Below are 20,594 nucleotides of genomic sequence, written 5' to 3'. Positions count from 1 at the left end.
CTATTGAGCTCGAAGTAACAAATGAGGAAACTGAGGCCCACAGGGAGGTAAGGATACGATCCATCCAAAGCAAAGACAGGACTAGAGCCCAGAATCTGAATTCTCAGTTCATGGATCCATCTGGGTTCTGATGCTGCTTCTCTTGTGGCAGGAGCATGTTTTCTCTAATATGAAAAGGGGAGAAAAAAAGACTTGGACACTTGGTTATAGGGCCAATGTGAGAGTGGCTGTTTAGATTTTCAGATTTTCTTGGCAAAACTCCCTGGACGTGCAGATTCTCTGCTAGGTTTTAAAACCATCCAAACACAGGGAAAACTGGAGATGAGTGTTTGACTGTGTCTACATGATGCCTAAACAGACAGTTGATTCAGTCAAAAAATATTATTCATGTTGCTGGTTTGGCAACACAACCCACTTGGGGACTGAATCCCTCACTTTTTAACTCCTTGAGAGGCCAGTATGAGGTGGAAAAAAAGGTCTCAGACTGGCCGTCAGAAAACCTGGCTTCCAGATCCAATTGAGCCACTTCCCCGGCCCCTACGCCTTCCCCAGGCCTCAGTATCTCCTTGTATTAAGTTAATTAGATTTAGACTAAGTTGTTTTTAAGGGTCATAAAGTTTTTACTTTCTAGAATACTAGTCTATGCACACTCAGTCATTTTCCAGCACAGAATGTGAGAAGACAAGGCCCCTTCTTATGGCCTTTGTCATCTGCATTTGAGGTCAGCAGCCCCACAGTTCCAGTGTGAGAAGCGATTTCTGGATGTAATTCACAGCCTATTTCTTTTTCACTCCCAACTTGGCTTCTAAACAGGCAGCTCAGTGCCCTCCCTCCCTCACCCCTCCCTTAGTCTCCTTCTTATAAGGAGAAAAGGAGTCCAGTATTTGGTTGACAGGAAGGACTCAGCAGGACTGTCAGGGGGCCTGTACTTTCTCATCTGACTTCATCAAGCTAGTGCCAACCCTTCATACTCCACACCCCACCTCCCACATTACCCAGGCCCCTAAACTGGATAATTGGCCTGTGGGATTTTTTAAGAAAGGTAGGGAACAAGGAAGTAGTGTTGTCTTAATGATGGGTTCCATGTCAGGTGTTGAATCTGACTTTTTCTGGTTGATTTCTGATGATTAGCCTGTGCATAAGATCTCCTGGCTCACACCCCTGACCATCCCACTTACTTTGCTGAAGGTTTTTGTTTGTTTGTTTGTTTGTTTTTTTGGCTGCGTCCAGGCCAGGGATCGAACCCATGCTATAGCAGTGACCCCACTGCCGTGTCAACACCAGGTCCTTAACCCGCTGCACCACAAGAGAACTGCTGAAGGTTTTCTGATTGGATTTGAGCCAGTGGTGTTCTGGAGCTCTCTCAGCAGCTTGGGAGAGGCAATTGTGTACATCTCTTACCAGCTCCTGCATTAAGGGATAACACATTGGTAGTTTGAAATTGACCCTGTTGGGGATATTTACATAACAGAAATTGGAAATAGCTACAAATCAGGATTATTTTTCTCCCTACAGAGCCAGTTGTGAAGCAGTTATCATTGTCCACCATAATTCAAACTCGAATGGCTCTAGAGGCTAGAAAAATAACCTGAATGTGTAAAGCAGGCCTGAAGGTAACCAAAGGGACATAACAGGGAGTGGTGGGGACTGTGGCAATGGATGAACACATATGCTATGTCAAAGCAGCAGCTACTCCTCCATTCCAGCCCATGTGACTATGCAGATACGTCAGCCCAGTGTTGCCAGCGATTCTAATTTTTCAAGAGGAACTGGAAATCAAGGTTTTGTGTAAAATCTCGTAATAATAAACATTTAAGATTTCTTGAAACCAATTCAAATTTTGAAAAAAAAAAAAATCCCTGTTCAGTCTAAGCAAAACATGTGTGCCGGCTCTCCTCAACCTTGGGATCAGCAGATTACCATCTTTGCTCTCTAGAGCCTCTGTTTCCTGCTCTTATTCCCTGGGTTATAACTCCGGTGCTGAGTTATTGGCATCCTTTCCTAATGAGAAACAAACTTTCTTTCCTTGAGACCCAAAAGAACAGGGATTTCAGAAATGAGACTATCCAGGTGGCTTCTCATGATTCTTCTCTGGCTTGTGTCTTGTTTTCCAGTCCATGTGCCATGAGACTGGAGAAGAGGGTGTTAGGCCCAAATCTGCATCTAACAGTCTATGATGTGCTCCTGGTACCATGACCATACCTGGTGCTGATGCACCTGTGTGTGAGGAGAAAGTGACTTCCCTTTTGGCATCAGTCTCTTGACTGTTCCACTTGAAGGCATGTTGGCACTCTACTCTCCACCTCACTCCCTGCCTAGAAGAAGCAGGTGGGAAATTGGGCTAATTATTGGTTTTCTCTTCCTGTTTTTATCCCCTGTCTCTTCTAAAGACAGGCAAACTGAAGCTTGAGTTGCTAATAAAGGACTTTACTGAGTGTGGAGTAGCTCTCATATTTGGCTTAAGGAATGGGGGTGGGGAGGGAAAGTGAGAAGGGAAAGAACCAACGGGCACCTACTACATGTCAGGCATGATGCCAGGCCCTCCATATGCATTAATTAGGCCATTGAACCTCCACGGCAGAATTAGTCCCATCCCCTTTTTACATATAAGGAAACAGACTCAGGAAAATTACATGACTTGTTGGGACTCAAACCCAGGGATATTTGATTCTAAAACCATGGTTCTTTTGAGTGTATCATGCTACATCCCTGAGGAGAGCTAGATGCTGTGGTTAAGACAATGAGACGGTCACTTCTGTTGGTTCTGCTAAAGAATAATAGTGGAGAGTCCCACTGCCTAGATTTGGAGTAAAGGCAAAGTTTATGAAACTGTGAGAACTGTGGGGACCTTGAGGTCCTATAGTAAGCTGTCTAAGCAAATGCAGCTTAAAGTGATTAAATGCTCTAGAGCAATAGAGCTTCTAGGGAGGCAGTTTCTATTCTGCCATATTGCTTTTTTCTATGCACGGTATATCACTTGGGCATATTAGATCACCAGTTTGTTTTTACGATGTCCCTGATTAACAAGTTTTACATCCCGTTGTAAGAATGCTTGAAAACATAATTAAACTACTTGAAAAATCCTCAATCAGAAGCCAATTTATTTTATGCTCTGCCCATTTGACTCATTAGTGGTAATTGCGGGCATCCTGCAATTTTGAACCAAAGAATACACTCCTTTTCATCTTTAAGTATTTACTATAATCATGCACACTATGATGGCTTTACCTTGATTTTTAAAATAAATGTTCCAGAAGTTTTCTAAAAAACAAATCTCGCTTTTTCAGTGGCCTTTATGATAAATCTGGAGGTGTGATCTTTTGAGAAAAGAATCACTTAAAATGCTCCCACAAATATCTTAGATCAGTTAAAAGGAAAATTATTTCTATAAAATACCATTCAGATATAACACAAAACACAAATTAAAAAATACCTTGGGCTATTGTTGTTTGATACGATAACTGAAAGGCATAAATGGAAACTATAGATTAACTAACATTGAACCAGAAAGTCATGGCTTCTATAAACTCTTTATCTGGGGTTCTATAAGTTGCTCTTTCTGTTTACTTCTCTGGTTTTCATAAAATGCAAGGAAAAAGAACTGTTTTGACTGGTGGTATCAGTCAGGTTTGGGCCACTGTGCTGCAAAAAGAAGCAATCTCCAAATCTCAGAAGCTTAACACACAGAATTTCATTTATCACTTTAGATTTCCAAAATGAGTCTGCTGGGGGTTTTGCTCATCTTAGTTACTCAAAAACTCAGGCTTCATTTCAGGGTATGCATTCAAGGATTTCTACAGCAGTGGCAAGGGAATGGGGCAAATCATGCCCTAGCTCTTAGTTTCCACTTGGAAGTAACATATCCGCTTTGCTAAGATTTCAATGGCCAAAGCAAATCAGATGGTCAGATGGTCATGCTCAACCCCATAGCAGGAAATAGGGCAAAGTTCCACCGTGAACCTGAAAGGAAGAAAGATGGAAATATTAGATGAACCACATTAATGGCAGCCAATTCTGTGTTCTATCTAGCACCCCACCCCCCCCCCTTTTTTTTTTTTGCCTTCTTAGGGCCCCACCTGAGGCATATGGAAGTTCCCAGGCTAGGGGTCCTAATGGAGCTGCAGCTGCCGGTCTATGCCACAGTCACAGCAACATCAGATCCAAGCTGCGTCTGGAACCTACACCGCAGCTCACAGCAACACTGGATCCTTAGCCCACTGAGCGAGGCCAGGGATCGAACCTGCATCCTCATGGATACGAGTCAGGTTCATTACTGCTGAGCCACAATGGGAACTCCTGTTCTAGCACTTTTTAGAAATGACTAGCCGGAAGAAAATATAACAAAGACAAAAACTCAATAACAAACAAGAATACCTACAAGTGATAAAGGGGCTCATATTAAATACAGCTTACGGGTCCTAAAAGGTTAACTTCTAAATACTGAGTCAAGTATTTGATCAATATAAACTCAGGATCGGTCTGATAAAAAAGTGAACGTACACCATAACATGCTCCTCATTAATCTTTATGTGTCCCGTTATTTTTTGAAAGTTAATCAAAAAACCAGAGTTTTCCAGGTTTAAACGGAATAAAAAGCAGTTAAAGGGCTAAAATTTGTGTTCGCAGAATGTTGGTCAGTGTTACTCATTCTGTAGTACCTCCATTTTCACATTCATTTCTGCCACTTTCGACAACAGGAATGGACCTTGAGGACCTTATGCTAAGTGAAATAAGTCAAATAGAGAAAGAGGAATACTGTATAATCTCACATGTAGAATTGGTTTTCTTTATATATATATAAAAGCGCCGAACTTGGAAACAGAGAGTAGAATGGGGGTTGCTAGGGTCTGGGGGATGAGGGAAATGGGGAGATATTGGTCAAAGGGCATAAACTTCCAGTTGTAAGATAAATAAATTCTGGGGATTTAATGCACAGCATAGTGACTATAGTTAGCATATAATTAAGTATATAATTTAACTGTATTATATATTTAAAAGTTGCTAAGAGAGTAGATCTTAAACGTTCTCACCCCTCAAATTGTGAGGTGATGGATGTGTTACCTTGGGGTCATCCTTTCGCAGTACATACACATATCAAATCCTCATGTTGTACAGCTTAAACTCACACAATGGTCTATGTCAATTATATCTCAATAAAGCTGCACAAAATAAATAAGCATGTGTGTCCCGCAACACACTGTATATAGGATCGGCACACACCAATCAATTGCATTAATATATAATGGCAAAGATCACTGGAAACCAAAATTAAAAACACCGTAACAGGGAATTCCTGTCGTGGCTCAGCGGAAGCAAATCTGACTAGTACCCATGAGGACGTAGGTTCAATCCCTGGCCTTGCTCAGTGGGTTAAGGATCCGACATTGTCGTGAGCTGTGGTGTAGGTTGCAGACATGGCTCGGATCTGGTATTGCTGTAGCTGTGGTGGAGACTGGCAGCTGTAGCTCCGATTCGACCCCTAGCCTGGGAACCTCCCTATGCTGTGGGTGTGGCCCTTAAAAGACAAAAAACAAAACAAAACAAAACAAAACAAAACCCAAAACCCACAATCACATTTATGGTTGCTCCGAAGAAAATGAAGCACATAGGTATGAATCTAACAAAACAGGTACAGGATCTATATGCTGAAAACTAGAAAGCACTGGTATATGAAACAACAAAAGACCTACAGAAATGGAGAAATCTATTGAGTTCACGGATTGGAAGTCTCCACACATTAAAAGCTGCCAGTTCTTCTTAAATTGTTCTATAGGTTTAATATGATTCCTATCCAAACCTGAGAAAGGTTTTCTATAGACAGAGATGAGCTTATTCTAAAATTTATTCAGAAAGGTATGGAATCCAGAATAGCCAAAACAATCTAGAGAAGAAGAAGAAAGTAGGAGGAACCATTTTAATTGATGTTAATCCTCCTATATGTCTACAATAATAAAAGCTGGGTGCTGTCGATGGTGGGAGAGACACAGATCAATGAAACAAAAGAGAGAAACCAGAAATAGACTCAAACAATATCCATCTGATGTTTGACCAAGGTGTAAAAGTTCAATGGAGAAGAGAGAGTTTTTTAAAAAAGTGAACCTTGATCTCAGTCTCACACCTTACATAAAAATTAACTCGAGGAATTAACTTTGTGGCTCAGTGAGTTGAGGATCTGGCATTGTCAGTGCTGTGGCTCTGGTTAGAGCCATGATGCAGGTTCGATCCCTGGCCTGGGAACTTCCACATGCCATGGGTACAGCAAAACAAAACAAAACAAAAAAAAACAACTCTAAATGGACCATAGATTTAAATGTAAGACTTAAAACCATGACACTATAAAATACGGAAGAAAAATTTGGATCTAGGGCTAGGCAAAGTTTCTTAGACTTATTGTCAAAAAACAACCCCTAAGAGGAAAAACTGATAAACTGGACCTCATCAAAATTAAAACCTTTTGTTCTATAAAAGCCTATGGGAAGAAGACGAAAAGACAAGCTACAGTCTGGGGGAAAATACTTGCAAAATACATATGCAACAGAGAATTAGTATCTAGAATATATAACTCCCCAAATTCAACTGTAAGGAAACAATAAGATGTTAAATGAATACTTGAAAAGATGGTAGATATCCTTAGGTATTCAGGAAATGCAACTTAAAACCATAGTGATATATCATTATACCCGTATCAGAATGGCTAAAATAAAAAATAATGACAACAACAAATGCTGACAAGGATGTAGAGAAACTGATCTCTCATTCATTCCTGATGGGAATATAAATATTAGGATAGCCACTCTGAAAAAACATATGGCAGTCCTTACAAAACTAAACATACACTTGCCATACAACCTAGGAACTACACTGTTGGGCATTTATTCCAGAGGAAGGAAAGCTGAAGTTCATGTAAAATCTGTAGACAAATATTCATAGCCCCTCCCTTTATTTGTAACTGCCAAAATCTATAATCAATCTAGATGTCCTGCAATAGATGAGTGGTTAAATAAGCTGTAATACATCCATACCAGGGAATACTACTCAGCAGTAAAAGGAATAAACTCTTTTTTTTTAATTTTTTTTTTGTCTTTTTTTTTTTTTTGCTATTTCTTGGGCCGCTCCCACGGCATATGGAGGTTCCCAGGCTAGGGGTTGAATCGGAGCTGTAGCCACCGGCCTACGCCAGAGCCACAGCAAGGTGGTATCCGAGCCTCGTCTTCAACCTACGCCACAGCTCACAGCAACGCCAGATCCTTAACCCACTGAGCAAGGCCAGGGACCGAACCCGCAACCTCATGGTTCCTAGTCGGATTCGTTAACCACTGCGCCACGACGGGAACTCCCGGAATAGACTCTTGATACTGGAACAACTTGAATGGATCTCCAGAGAATTATGTTGACTGAAAAAAAGCCAATTTCCAAAGGTTACATGAGTTCCTGCTGTGGTGCCGTGGGTTAATAACCCCACTGCAGCAGAGCAGGTCACGGTGGAGGTGCAGCTTCAATCCCTGGCCTGAGAACTTCCATATGCTGCGAGTGCAACCATTTAAAAAAAAGTTTACATATGTATGATTCCACGTAATATTCTTTTCGGTTTTTGGCCTCACCCACAGCATGTGGACGTTCCTGCCCCAGGGATTGAACCCATGCCACAGCTTCAACCGAAGCCACAGTAGCGACAACACCCGATCCTTAATCCTCTGAGCCACAAGGGAACTCCATGTAATATTCTTAAATGACAACATTATAGAGATGGAGAACAGTTTGGAAGTTGCCAGGGAGTAGGAAGATGGGAGAGAAGATGAGTGCGATCATAAAAGAGCATCACTGGAGATCCTTGCGGTGTCAGCATTGTTGACTGTGGTGGTGATTGCATCAACCTACATATGTGATAAAATTTCCTAGAGCTATACGCATAGGCAGATGGGTGCGTATAAATGAATGGAATTAGAATAAGTTGGATGGATTGTATTGATGTCAATTTCCTGTTTGTGAAATATTATGGTTATGCATGATGTTACCACTGGGAATGAAGAGTATTTGAGATTCTTCTGAATTATTTCTTACAATTGCATGTAAATCTATGATTATCTCAAAAGAAATGTTTTTTAAGAATGAGCGTGAGACGATTTATGCTCTAATCCCCATTTAATAGAGAAACATAAGGCACAGAGATAATCATCAGTTTAGCTTGAATAAGACCCAGTAAAAAGTCTAAGTTAGGACCCAAATTGAAGTCCCCAATTCAGAAATCAAGACTGGAACTAACACAGGGACCACCAGCATTTACACTAAAGAAGAACCTTTTGGAGAATTCCAGAAGCCCCCTTACACAGTTGCCAAGTGTATAAGCGATCCTGAGCAAAAACTGCCCGGTTGAAAAGAGCCATTTGATCATAATAAATCATTTTAAGCTTTTAAGCCACTAGGTTTTGGGATGGTTTGTTATGTAGAAATCAGAATACTACATCAAGCAAGGGGGAGCCAGTGGTTGTAGCCAAATAGATGAGCCCTTAAATCTCAGTGAGTCTACTGATTTTAAATGCTAGGATCCCTGTTTGTTCTAGGCTGGTCCCTGAAACCCATTTTTCTGAATACTCCCTAAGCATCTTGGGAGTGATGATGGGGATGGGGGGGGGGGCAGATACAAAGGGAATTGAACAACCAATGCTTGCCCTTGAAGAATTCACAGTGTAGTGAGGCAAATCATCAGTGCATTAAATGGCATGAGAAGAGTTATAAGGCAACAAATCAGCAAGTTCAAACTAATACAGTACAGCACAAATTGAATGCATGTGGTAATGTATGGCTACCCAAGCAGCAGGATGGAGCTAGACATTTTGGGCCCTGAAGGCAACATTTCAGAAAGGGCCCCCTTTTCTTTGTTAACAGTGAAGTAAACATCTCCAGCAATTCAGGGGCTAGTTGGATGATATTAACACTTGTGGAGAAGGAAAAAGGAGGTAATTTCCAGGGACAGTTATTCTTGTTTTAATTTTCCTTTGTTCTCTCTTCATGATTTTTTTTTTTTTTTTTTTGGCAAGCCACAATTTCCCTGTGCATCAATTGCCTCATCTATAGACTGAAGATAACAACCAGAGAGTAGTGGATGGAAAGTCAGGAAATCTGAACCGGAATCCCAAACTTATCATTTATTAGCTGTGTGACCTTGGATACATCACCTCCCTGGCCCCTCCCTCCATCGGTTTCTTCTGTGACCTGAAGAGGTTGAGCTGAATGGTCCAGAAGGTCTCCCCCTCCTCCCAACTTTAACACTTGAGGCCATACAGAGATAATTCAGTTTGTTGTGAGAGTTTAAAAAGTAATGATGATATATATGAAAGTATGTAAGCCGTAAAGCGGCATATAGATGTTAGGAATATCAATATCATGCAGGTCTATGTGGAAAAAAAAAAGCCCTTGCAGCTCTCCTCTAAATGTAGGGGCTTAAAATATAAATGGGTACCTTCTGTCAAGGCAACACTTTCAGGCCCCTAGAGGATTCTGATAATTCTTTGTAACTAAAGCTCATGGAATAAACACACATTTGGATGAGTCTGTCTCAGGCTCACCAAGCCATCAGCAGCGTTACTGGGAATTCAAGGTTGAGTTCTTGGCCCATCTCAGAGTCCTAGGGACTGCCGAAGCAGGGGTGGGTATGGAGAGCCATGGCAAGTTTTCTTCAAGATCCCTAACAGTGGAGGCCCTTTTGGCGGGGCTTAGGAATCTTCTTTGAGGGTGAAAGCAGGTTTCTGAGTCGTCCCCTCTCCCTCTAAACAGCCCCCCCCCCCCACCCCGCATCTTCATCCTGCCTTTAAGAACACCAACACTTTGTCACTTTCCTAGCCGCGAAGTGGATTTGGGAGACGCCCCAAAATGATAAGCAGCCTGTTAGTGCATATTTTTCGAGGCCAGCTCATCTGGCGTCCCGCGCACCAGTTTAGAACCAGACCGGGTGCACGCACGGAGGCCCGCTGTGCGGGAGGACAGGGGTTGCGGGCTTCCAGCAGGGAAGTCAGAGGGTGGCCGGGGTCTTCAGACGGTGCGCGAACGGTAGGGAGCTCCTAGGTGCATCCAGCGCAGAGGGGGGAGGAGGGGCCGGAGGAGATGTGCGGTCCCTTTAAGACCCCAACGCTCGCTTAGCCAGAGGAGGGGGGTGCCGTGGGGGCGCTGCGTGATGGGAAAGTCGCCGGCTGAGCCTCACACTTTCTCCCGATTTCTTAACTTTCGGGTCGGGGGAGCAGGGATAAAGCGGCTGTGCCGGAGCGGAGAGGGGGTGCGGGCTTGCAGCGGCTGCGTGCTCGCCGACTTCCCGCCCGCGCCGAGCGGCCGGCCTCTCGGGCCAAGTGGGGAGCGGGCGGCGGGCGGGCAGGTGGCCCCGGGCCGCCGCTCCCGCGCCTTGGCTCTGCCCCCGGGAGCCGAGCGAGCCGCTGCTCCCTCGTGGTGTGAGGGCGGTGATGTTTTTCCTCCCACCCACTTTTGAGTCCCCCCTCCCCCCTCGCGCGCACTCTAGCTCTCGCCACAACCTGCGAGCCCCAGACCTCGGAGGAGCGCCCCGGGGAGCTCGGAGCGCTCGCACGCGTGGAACACGGAGGAGGCCGGTGGCCAGGTCAGTGAGCAGTGCCCAGCGCCCGCTTCCCCTCCCTTCCTTTCCAGCCTTTGCACAGGTGGGCCATCTTCCCCGAGGGCGCCGCGAACTCCCTCGACCTGCCACCCCAACCCGCTCTAAGGTCCAGCTGCCCGCGGCCTGGCTGGAGGTGGGGCCCAGGGCGCCGGACCCGGGGAGGACCGGGGGTCGGAATTCGAACTCGCCACTCGCCACTCCTGCTCGGCCTGCAGAGCTCCACGCTCTGGAGCTGCGGGGAGGCCACTTTCGTAGCTACCTAACGGGTTCAGCGATTCCTTTGGTGATCGCGTGTGTCCGGAGCCTTTTTGCTTGCTTGCCGAAGTGCCCTGGACCAGTGGGTGGTTCATACGTGCTAAAGTTAAGGAAGCAGGGCGGGCGGGCGGGCGGGCGAGAGGCTCCTCTATCCTCCGGACATCTGCCTCATTTTCCACCCGGGGACCACTGGGGTCAGAGTTGGAGACGCTAGGCTCCAGGAGCAACGTGGGATTCCCTGAACATAGGGCCTGGGAAACCTGCCTTCTAATCCCTGCTGGCGCTGCCACTAACTATGAGAATGGGCAGTTGAGGTCTCTGGGTTCCAGGATGCCCATTTTGAAGGTGGAATTGTTGTGGGGAATAAAATGAAATGATAGATAGCAAGGCATCTTGCAAACCCAATGGGAGGCATTGTTTCTCAAGCATAGCAGCAAAGAAGGCATTGCGCGGGACTCTGATAAGAGACACCCTTGCCTGAAGCTGCCATTTTTGGGGGGCAACCCAGCACCAGTGAACTGAGTTTTTCTTGTTGGGTAGAGGTCTGGGGAGAGGATTTTAGCTAGTGGACATGGGCCTGAGATGCCAGTGTCTTCTTATTGTGTGTTGGAAAGAGAATTACTACCCTGGGGGCTGTCCCACAGATGATAGTGAATGTGAGATTACAAGGGCAGTGAAGCCTCTCGGGAGGATTAAAGAGACACTGTGGGGCGTGAAGAGCTGGCTGACATGCTCATCCCTTAGCCTTCCTTTCAGAATGTCTCTGGTTCTGTTCTACTCGGGGAGACCTCTTCTGAGAATGAACAGACCCCTGACACTTGGTGGCCCAGAACGCCTTGCAGTTTCAGCTGGGCGAGGAGCCCTTAGTCCCTTTGCTTGATGGAAATGTACTATGTGAAAGCTCGTTTCACGGGGGCACCTTAATCCATGTATTTCTGTAGGTTCGGACATGTTTCTGGTGCTCTTATAAAGCCCACTCACCCTCCCTCACTCCGCAGTGTTAGTCCCGGGGTTTTGTTTTCTCGTTGGGGCCTGGATCCCCCCAAAATATGTCAATGGATACATTTCCGAGTAACCTGTAAAAGAGCCAGTTCAAGTTCAATGGCACAACGGCCTGTGTGAAGCAGACAGAGAGTTAATGCTGAAATAACTCCAGTTAACTGGGTCAAAGTATAATTTGAAAAATTAAGGACAGTTTGGCTCTGTGCAAGTGTAAGAGTCGGCATGTTTGCTGAGCAATGCTTGCTTGTGTTTATTGCTGCAACCCCAACAAATGTCTTGAACTGCCCCCCTCCCTCAAAAGAGAACCTTTAAAGGATAACGAGAGATTGAACAGAGACCTGGAGAGGGTTTATAGTTCTGCACGGAATACAAAGGCAGGACTTGAGGATCTTGTAAATCTAAAGTGATTATTTATAAAGCGATTCCTTCTCTGATGTTCGCTACCACAGCCTGGGAGGCCACGTAGATGACAGGATCGCCAACAGAGATTAATTGCTCTCTAGTCACCAACTTTCTATTTGCTCATACCATTAGTCGAGACTCAAGAAAAGCAAAGAAGTTCTAAGAGCCGTTTTCTTGCCAGCTTGAGTTATGAAGCAATACTACTGTTCACCCAATCACCCAACCATTGTAAAAGATAAACAGCCCAGTGGGTTCTTACATGGGGAGACCCGAAAACGGTGGTTTCGGAAATAGCCTCTGAGATCCATATGTGATTGTGATACATTAGAGTTCAGCAGTTAAAAAAAAAAAAGCTTTCTCATTTGGAAGCTTTGGAGGATAAGCTTATTAAAGTAGGCTCAGGAAGAACCTCACCGGGGAGGGGAGCTGTATTAAACTGTTCATGGAAATGATTTGCTTCAAGGGAACCTGGTAGCTTTCAGAGGACAGAGTGACTGAAGTTGGGCCAAAAGCTCACAGAGGGGACCGAGACCTCAGAACCTAGGCCTTCGGAAGGCTAGGAACCTGTCCTCAGAGAATTTTGTCCTTGGGTCGGGAGCAGGGAGGAGGTAGAGAAGGCAGACCAGTGCTGCCTTCTCCTCAATGCTCAATGCTCAGTTCTTCTTTGGTTCCATACTCATAATTTGAAACCATAGATTTCAAATTATCTGGCCAACTTCACGGCATTGAAAGTAGAGCCGTGGCATCCACGTCATGGCCCAAGGACAATTCAGTTCTCCAGATTGAGCATCTGCCATTCTGTCCAGCTCTCCATCCTCAATATTTAGGTTGGACCCTCCGAAAAGACCGATGCGCTCCGTTCTCATTCCAGGTTAACCCCAGGTTGAAATATGTTTCTCGAATTATTTAAATCTTTTCAAATCACCCATTGGAAGAGTCCTACCAGCTCTAAAGTCTATGGAAATGACCCGTGGCCGGTATGAGTTCTAGCAAACCGTCTGTGTTTTAAGGCTCAAGAGGTTTAAGATTTCCACTCCTTAGACTGGAAGTGCAAATCTCATGTTTTCAAGAATTGTAGTTGCTTTCTGGATGGTCTTTTGCATGGTGATGCAATGTGAACACACTACCTATTTAAATTTGCCTAATAGCTTTTTAAAAAGGGCCCATTTTAGGAGTTCCCATTGTGGCTCAGTGGAAACGACTCTGACTTGTATCCCTGAGGGTGCAGGTTTGATCCCTGGCCTCAATCAGTGGGTTAAGGATCTGGTGTCACTGTGAGCTGTGGTGTAGGTCTCAGACCCGGCTTGGATCTGGCATAGGCCAATGGCTACAGCTCTGATTCGACCCCTAGCCTGGGAACCTCCATATGCCGTGAGTACAGCCCTAAAAAGACAAAAGACAAAAAAAAAATGGGCCCATTTTCAATTTCCATTTCCTTAGGCGCTTCATGTGAGAGGAACATGTCTGAACCATTCAGGTGTTTAAATTGTATGTATTTGCTAATTACATCTATCTTTTCCAACATTAAGTAGCCAAACTGAAGATCCTTATGGATTTCATAAGAGACCCAGGAGAAACATCGATCAGCTCGTGCCTCATCCCTGAAACATGCAAATAACGGTAGTCTCGAAGCTAAGATCAGTTAACTTTCATTTCAGAAATTGTTTGGGTCACTGCCTATTATTTTTATCGTGTTTGCCAAAGTAGCCGTTTTGCAAACCCCAGTTTCCCTTTTCTCCCAAAGAAAATCTCTTGAGAAATCAACTTTAATTCCCTTTGAAACGAGGATTTCAAAATTTATTTTTATTTTCCTAGGACTTGTCTGTAAGGATTTTACCCTTAGTATTGGATAGGAATGTATGTTCATGTGCTTGAATTTCCCCCCACAATCTTTGCAGGACAGGAGAGGCAAGTTCTCTTTCTTAGCAGGAAAACAATGCTTACACTTATGTAAATTCTCCAGCATCCCCCCCCTCCACTGCAAGTTCCAGAGGATCTGTTCTAAGTCTTTTTTTTTCTGCTTTCTTCCCAGCAGCTTGAATATACCAGGTCCTAAAAGTTCCAAGTTGCCTTTTGCAGTGGCCAGAATGAGAAAAAAGTGGAAAATGGGAGGCACGAGCTATATTTTTTCCTTGTTGCTGTTATTTCTTTTCCTAGAAGGAAGCAAGACAGAGCAAGTTAAACGTAAGTGTCTTGAGTTTAAAAAACAAGATATTTTCTTCTGATTTCTCTGAAAATGTGGTTATAATCTGTAGGAATTGTGATTTAGCCCAAATGTGGCCATGCCATTATTCTAAGAGAAGAAAGTGAATGTTACTGGTTTATGAGTGAGTTGATAAAGGAATAAAAGCTTTGAATGGGGCCAACTAAATTTGCGGCTGTTTTTCTGATTATCATATAGTTTTCATCTCGTAGAACACATGACACATTAGCCTATTTTCCTTTTCCTGTTCTAAACTGTACAAATCTCATTCCATTTTACGTAATTCTAGAAATATCTGACAGATGAGCTGGATTTTTTCCCAAATTTCAGACTCTTCAGCAAAGGTTTTCAGTTTATGAAAAAGAATAACACAGAAAAGAAAAAAAAGGGGGGGGGGGGCAAAAATCAAGCAGGCTCTGCCTAGTCCCTTCTGCTGAAAAACGAAGAAGGAAAAAAAACCTTCCCATGAACAGGATTCAGATGAAAAATCCTTTGAGGAAATTGAGATTCCAGGGACCGTGAGCAAATTGGATGCCATTTATTGAAAGGAACGTCCCCGCAAAGCCAGGGAATATTTCTAGAAAGTCAGCGATCCGTGTGATGGGCTAAGACATTGGAGGAGAGCAGAGTGGCAGGAGAGGGGGTAATTAACCCTCCTTGTGGCCCCATTCGGGAGCTTTATGAGTAAGCCTTGACATCTCTGCTCCTGTTAGGAGCTTTCTGCTGCCCTTCACACAGTGCGAGCCTCACCTATTTTGGGCCACTTGCAGCCACCTCGGAGGTGGACCTTTGCTCTACATTTGAAGGAAAAGCCACAGCTCTAGTTCCCCCTTTTGGGGCTGCATGAAAAGAAGCACCAAGTGGAACTGGTCCAAGAGGGGCATTCTCTGCTCCACTGCACTTATTCATGAGAAGGAACTGTGAAAATATGCTTGGTAGGAGCTGACACAGCCTCTGAAGTCCATCACTTAAACATTTATCTCCTTGGTCAGCATAAGTTGAATATATCAGGCATGCGGCTTGCTGACAGGGAGAACAGTGCCAAACCTATCCCATTGTTACATGGCTTTCCATCCCACTGTGATTTTCATAGTAGGGGGAGTCTCCTTCCTGAATAGGGCCTTTGATTAGGCTCTTAAACAGGAGTGATTTGTGGTCATAGTTAGGATGATGGAGACACAAAGGGAAGTTTAGCAGGACCCCGCATCAGCAAGGAAGCTCGGATCAGCCTCACCTCTCGTAGTCCTCAACCCATCTCCTTCTCCTTCTGCTTGAATGTATTGTCCACCTCGGAACCCTCCTTTTCCGGAAGTCCTCCTTGATTTAAGTGGATGTGATAGCAAAGTTGTCCATTCTTAGCTCAGCTCACAAGCAGCTGGACTTAAAAACCACCGTCGAGAGTTCTCGCTGTGGCTCAGTAGTTTAAGAACCTGACTAGTATCCATGAGGACGTGTGTTCCATCCCTGGCCTTGCTCAGTGGGTTAAGGATCTGATGTTGCTGTGAGCTGTAGTGTAGGTCAAAGACAAGGCTTGAATCCCGTGTTGCTTTGGTGTAGGCCCTTGGCTGCCGCTCTGAGTCAATCCCTAGCCTGGAAACTTCCATATGTTGCGGGTGTGGCCCTAAAAAGACAAAAAAGAAAAAAAAAAAAAATCCACCCTCTCAGGGAGAAACTTGCCTTATGGCCTTATGGCATCACGGGGAAGCTTGTAACTCTTAGACGACTATCTCTTCTGGGAAGCCTTCCATATTCATGGAGAACTAAGGAATATTGTCCAAGCAACTTAGCGCTTAATTGACAAACCAAGGAAAAATACGATCGAAAAACGATTGACAGACCTCAAACTATTACTCTCTAACATTTCCTGCTGCCTATGAGTTTGTCCCAAGCTCTTTTGATATTCAATTGGTGTCAAAATGATTATGTAACAGATGGCCTAGGGGACTGGTTCTGGTCTAGTCTTTCAGGCTTATAGTCAGATAATGAGGCTAAGGTCATGGTCATTCCCTGAATGAGCTGTTCAGGATCATTCTTTGTGGCCACAACCAAGCGAACTGTCGCAAAGACATTTACAAAATTATCTCCAGTAAAAGGAAACTCTCGGAGTTCCCGTCGTGGCGCAGTGGGTAATGAATCCGACTAGGAACCATGAGGTTGAGGGTTCGGTCCCTGCCCTTGCTCAGTGGGTTAACGATCCGGCGTTGCCGTGAGCTGTGGTGTGGGTTGCGGACTCGGCTCGGATCCCGCGTTGCTGTGGCTCTGGCGTAGGCCGGTGGCTACAGCTCCAATTGGACCCCTAGCCTGGGAATCTCCATATGCCGCGGGAGCGGCCCAAGAAATAGCAAAAAGACCAAAAAAAAAATAATAATAAAAGGAAACTCTCAAAGAATATGCCCTGTGTATGTTACCTTCACACACACACACACACACACACACACACACACACCACATGCAGAGATTGATATTACAGCTCTAAGAGAAGTTGGAAGCGGTGAGGAATGGTTACATAAATGATCCGTGTAATGTACTATCATGCTATCATTCAGACACTGCTTCCTGAAAATTGGAGAGCCCTAGAAAATGCTTATATTGACTTATTTTTAAAGTTTCTTAAATTGTAAAATTAACAATACTTGTTGAACAAAGTGGTGTGAAAATATCTGAGCTTCATAGAGTATGTGTAACCCTCAACTCTCATCCCACTCTGCAGTGATGATCATTCATAGTAGTTTGTTATGTGTTCTTCCAAACTCTTTCCTCTGTGTGTTATAAAAACATACATACAAGGCTATAGGATCTTTTTCTTTTACAAAAATGAGATACTACCTTTTTTTTTTCTCCCTGAAACTTGCTTTTATTCATGGCAGTGTAACAGTACCATATTCTCTCTAATGCCTACATAGTTTCCAATTATGTGCGTTTGCCCATGGTTTGTTTAACCAGTCCCTATTTGTAGATATTTATTTCCAGTTTTTGCCATTACGATAAGGAAGGCATTCATGAACACCTTATGGCACTTAGGCAAGTTTTTGTAATTGTTAGTAAGAATGTATGTTCAGTTTTAATTTTGGTCAGAACTGTCAAATCGTCCTTTAAAAAATTTTATTAGTTTATATTTCCACCATCTTTTTACATGTGTCCATTCCTCATTCCTTCGCTAAACATATTATTAATCTTTGTATTTTAGGGACAGTTTACTAAGAGAAATTATATTTCGGTTTTGCTATAATATTTTCCTAATGCTGGAGTGTCTTTTCTTCTTCCCTCCTTCTTCTTTCTTTCTTTGCTTTTTGGGGCTGCACGTGCGGCACATGGAAGTTCCTAGGCCAGAGGTCGAATTGGAGCTGAAGCTGCAGCTGCTGGCCCCTGCCACAGTCACAGCAACGCCAGATCTGAGCAATGTCTGCAACCCACACCACAGCTCACAGCAACACTGGATTGTTAACCCACTGAGCAAGGCCAGGGATGGAACCCGCACCGGCATCCTCATGGATACTACTCAGGTTTGTTACCACTGAGCCACAGTGGGAACTCTGGGAGTGTCTTTTCAATTATTTTTAATTCAATTATATTTCTTCTCTGAATTGGCTATTTTTCAGTTGGGTGCTTATCTTATTGATTTACAAAAGCTTATTTATTATCATTTTGTTATTTCAAATGTTGTTGTTAACCTTTTGTTTTGTTTTGGTTTTGGCCACCCTTCAGCACATGGAACTCCCAGGCCAGGGATCAGATCCGAGCCGAAGCTGCGAACTAAACCACCACTGTGGCAATGGCAGATCCCTAACCCACTGTGCCAGGCTGGGGATCAAACCTGCATCCCAGTGCTCCCAAGATGCTGCTGATCCCATTGCACCACATTGGGAGCTACTAACCCTTTGCATTTCATACATTGTTTTCCCAGACTGCCATTCAATTTAAACTTTGTATAAGTTGTATTTTCCCATACAGAAGTTTTAAATTTTGTGTGGTCAGACCTGTCATTCATGTCCTTTATGGCTGGTTGATTTCTTCTTCTTAGGAGGGTCTTTCCCACTCCACATTCTTTTTTCTTTTCTTTCTTTTTCCCTTTTTTATGGCTGCACCAGTAGCATATGGAAGTTTCCAGTCTAGGGGTTGAATTGGCCCTGCAGCTGAGACCTCTGCCACAGCCACAGCAATGCCAGATCTGAGCAGCATCTGTGACTTACACCGCAGCCTGCAGCAACGCTGGATCCTTAACCCACTGAGTGAGGCCAGGGATGGAACCCACATCCTCATGGACACTATGTCAGGTTCTTAACTTGCTGAGCCACGAGGGAACTCCCTCCACTCTGTATTCTTACTTTTTTCTTCTATGGCTTCCATACTTTGGGGTTTTACCTATAGTTCTCGTTTCCATGTTAAATTTATATTCATGTGTGGTGTGCAATAGGAAACTAATTTTTTTATCTTTCGGTGGTAGGTTCATGACTGTTATTTTTGTTCATTTTTTACACTTCTATTTATTCCAAAGTTTTCATCATTGGCAAGTGTTACTTTTACAACAGGGAAAAGTCCCTTAAAGTAAAAGAACATCATGTTTACCATATTTCTGCTGTTGAGTTCTAGAGAAGGGGGGTATGCGAGTGGAGAAAGGAGAAAGAGAAACTTCAGAAAATGGGTAAGTGTAAGGGTCACCATGCTGTACAGCAGAAATTGGCATAACACTCAAATCAACTCTACTCTAATTAAAAAAAAAAAAAAACCTTTGTGTTTTCCTTGCTGCCTGATACCATTTTACTCAAGGAAGCCAAGGTTTTTGATCCTTCACAAGCTGGTTCGAATAGAAGCTTCTAGGTCAAAGCAGTTGCTCTGTAGCCTGTTTGCTCTCCTATTTTAGGCATCAGGGTGGAATGAGGGGGGGATGCCGCTATGGGCAAAGATGCTCACTCGATTGGTGTCACGTCTGAGGAGGTCTGGAGAAGACGCTTTAATTGCAGAAAGCTGTTTTCACAAGAAAAGTTAGGAGTGGGTGCTGCCACTGGCTCAGTTGTTGACTAGCTAGAGTGACCTTGCCTCTCACAGGAGGGAAAACAGGCTTAGGAACCCAGGAAATACTGCTGGTGCATTGCAGTGGATGAATGGGCCATTTATGGCTTATATAAAAGTTTGTTACTGTCCAGAAGCAGCAAGGTTTGAGGTCTTACCCGGGAAAAGTTCTTTCTGTAACTCCATTATGCTCTGGTGTTAAAGTTGTAGTCAAAAGAGGCCAGGAAGCTCTTTTGAAGTTCAAAGGAGCGTAACATTCAGTGCATGATATTCGTACAAATATAGGACAAACAGGCTGCAGAGTTTGCCTCTTTTGGCAGATCTGACTTAGGTAATGAGCTATTAATCAAAGTGAGGTGGAAGAATTGAGTCGTTAAGGATGTTCAATTATGTATCTCAAATGGGCCAGCCTATGCCAAGGCTGGCAGACATCCTGGGGGGAGAAAGTGTATTTCATGGCATCCATTCCTGCTTTATAAGGTGAGCTAGCAGGATCTTCCAAGGAACTCGATTCTCACTCACTTTTCTCCTTAGGAGAAAAGCTTCCAACATTTGTATTTGGCTGAAAATGGGCCTCTGAACTTCCCGGGAAGGGCGAGTCCCTAAAAGTTTGAAGGAAAGGAAGAAAACATCTAGAAAATTGGAGACATGGGAAGCATGGCCTTAAGGGAGCCACCCAGAGCCTCTTCATTGTGAAAGCCAACCAGAAAGCCTTGGGTTTTCTACCTCCAGGTTCTCGCATTCAAGGTGACTATTTGACAACAAAAGGAAATGAGCAAAAGTTAGACCTATTCGTGTCTTAGAAGTTTAAATAGGTGGAAGTAGGATAAATGAAGAATACCTTAAAATGAGATAGCTTAATGCTTTTCAAGGTATATTCTTAATGATTTTTATGTTGGGGGGCCAGTGAGGTTGGGTGTAGAAGCCCTGGAGTCCACATAGATCCAAACCCCAGCGCCACGTCTTTCTTATTTACCTTGGGATTGTTGCTGAACCTCTCCAGCTTCAGTGCTCTTATCAGTGCAGTTGGGGGAATAATGGCGTATTCAATGTCAACATGGTCATTTGAAGAATAATGAGATTGTGCACACTTAGGGCTTTGCG

The 20,594-nt window shown here is 44.0% G+C and overlaps 1 protein-coding gene across 7 annotated transcripts in view; it reads left to right on the top strand.

Annotated features, from left to right (window-relative positions):
- Positions 1-10,195: 10,195 nt before the first annotated feature.
- Positions 10,196-20,594, top strand: part of CHRDL1 (chordin like 1) — a 122,743-nt gene continuing 112,344 nt past the window's right edge. Inside the window, exons 1-2 of one of the 7 annotated variants that reach the window (XM_047764921.1) lie at positions 10,196-10,603; positions 14,310-14,461. In XM_047764921.1, coding sequence (XP_047620877.1) covers positions 10,452-10,603; positions 14,310-14,461 — 304 coding nt within the window. In that variant the 5' untranslated portion in view covers positions 10,196-10,451. The remainder of the gene's footprint in view (positions 10,604-14,309; positions 14,462-20,594) is intronic. The other 6 variants (XM_047764918.1, XM_047764913.1, XM_047764915.1 and 3 more) reach the window with 6 other exon arrangements.

Source organism: Phacochoerus africanus, chromosome X (genome assembly GCF_016906955.1).
Source record: "Phacochoerus africanus isolate WHEZ1 chromosome X, ROS_Pafr_v1, whole genome shotgun sequence".
Classification (NCBI taxonomy): domain Eukaryota; kingdom Metazoa; phylum Chordata; class Mammalia; order Artiodactyla; family Suidae; genus Phacochoerus; species Phacochoerus africanus.
Note: the sequence above shows the minus strand (reverse complement) of the source record. Positions and strands in the feature narration are given on the sequence as shown.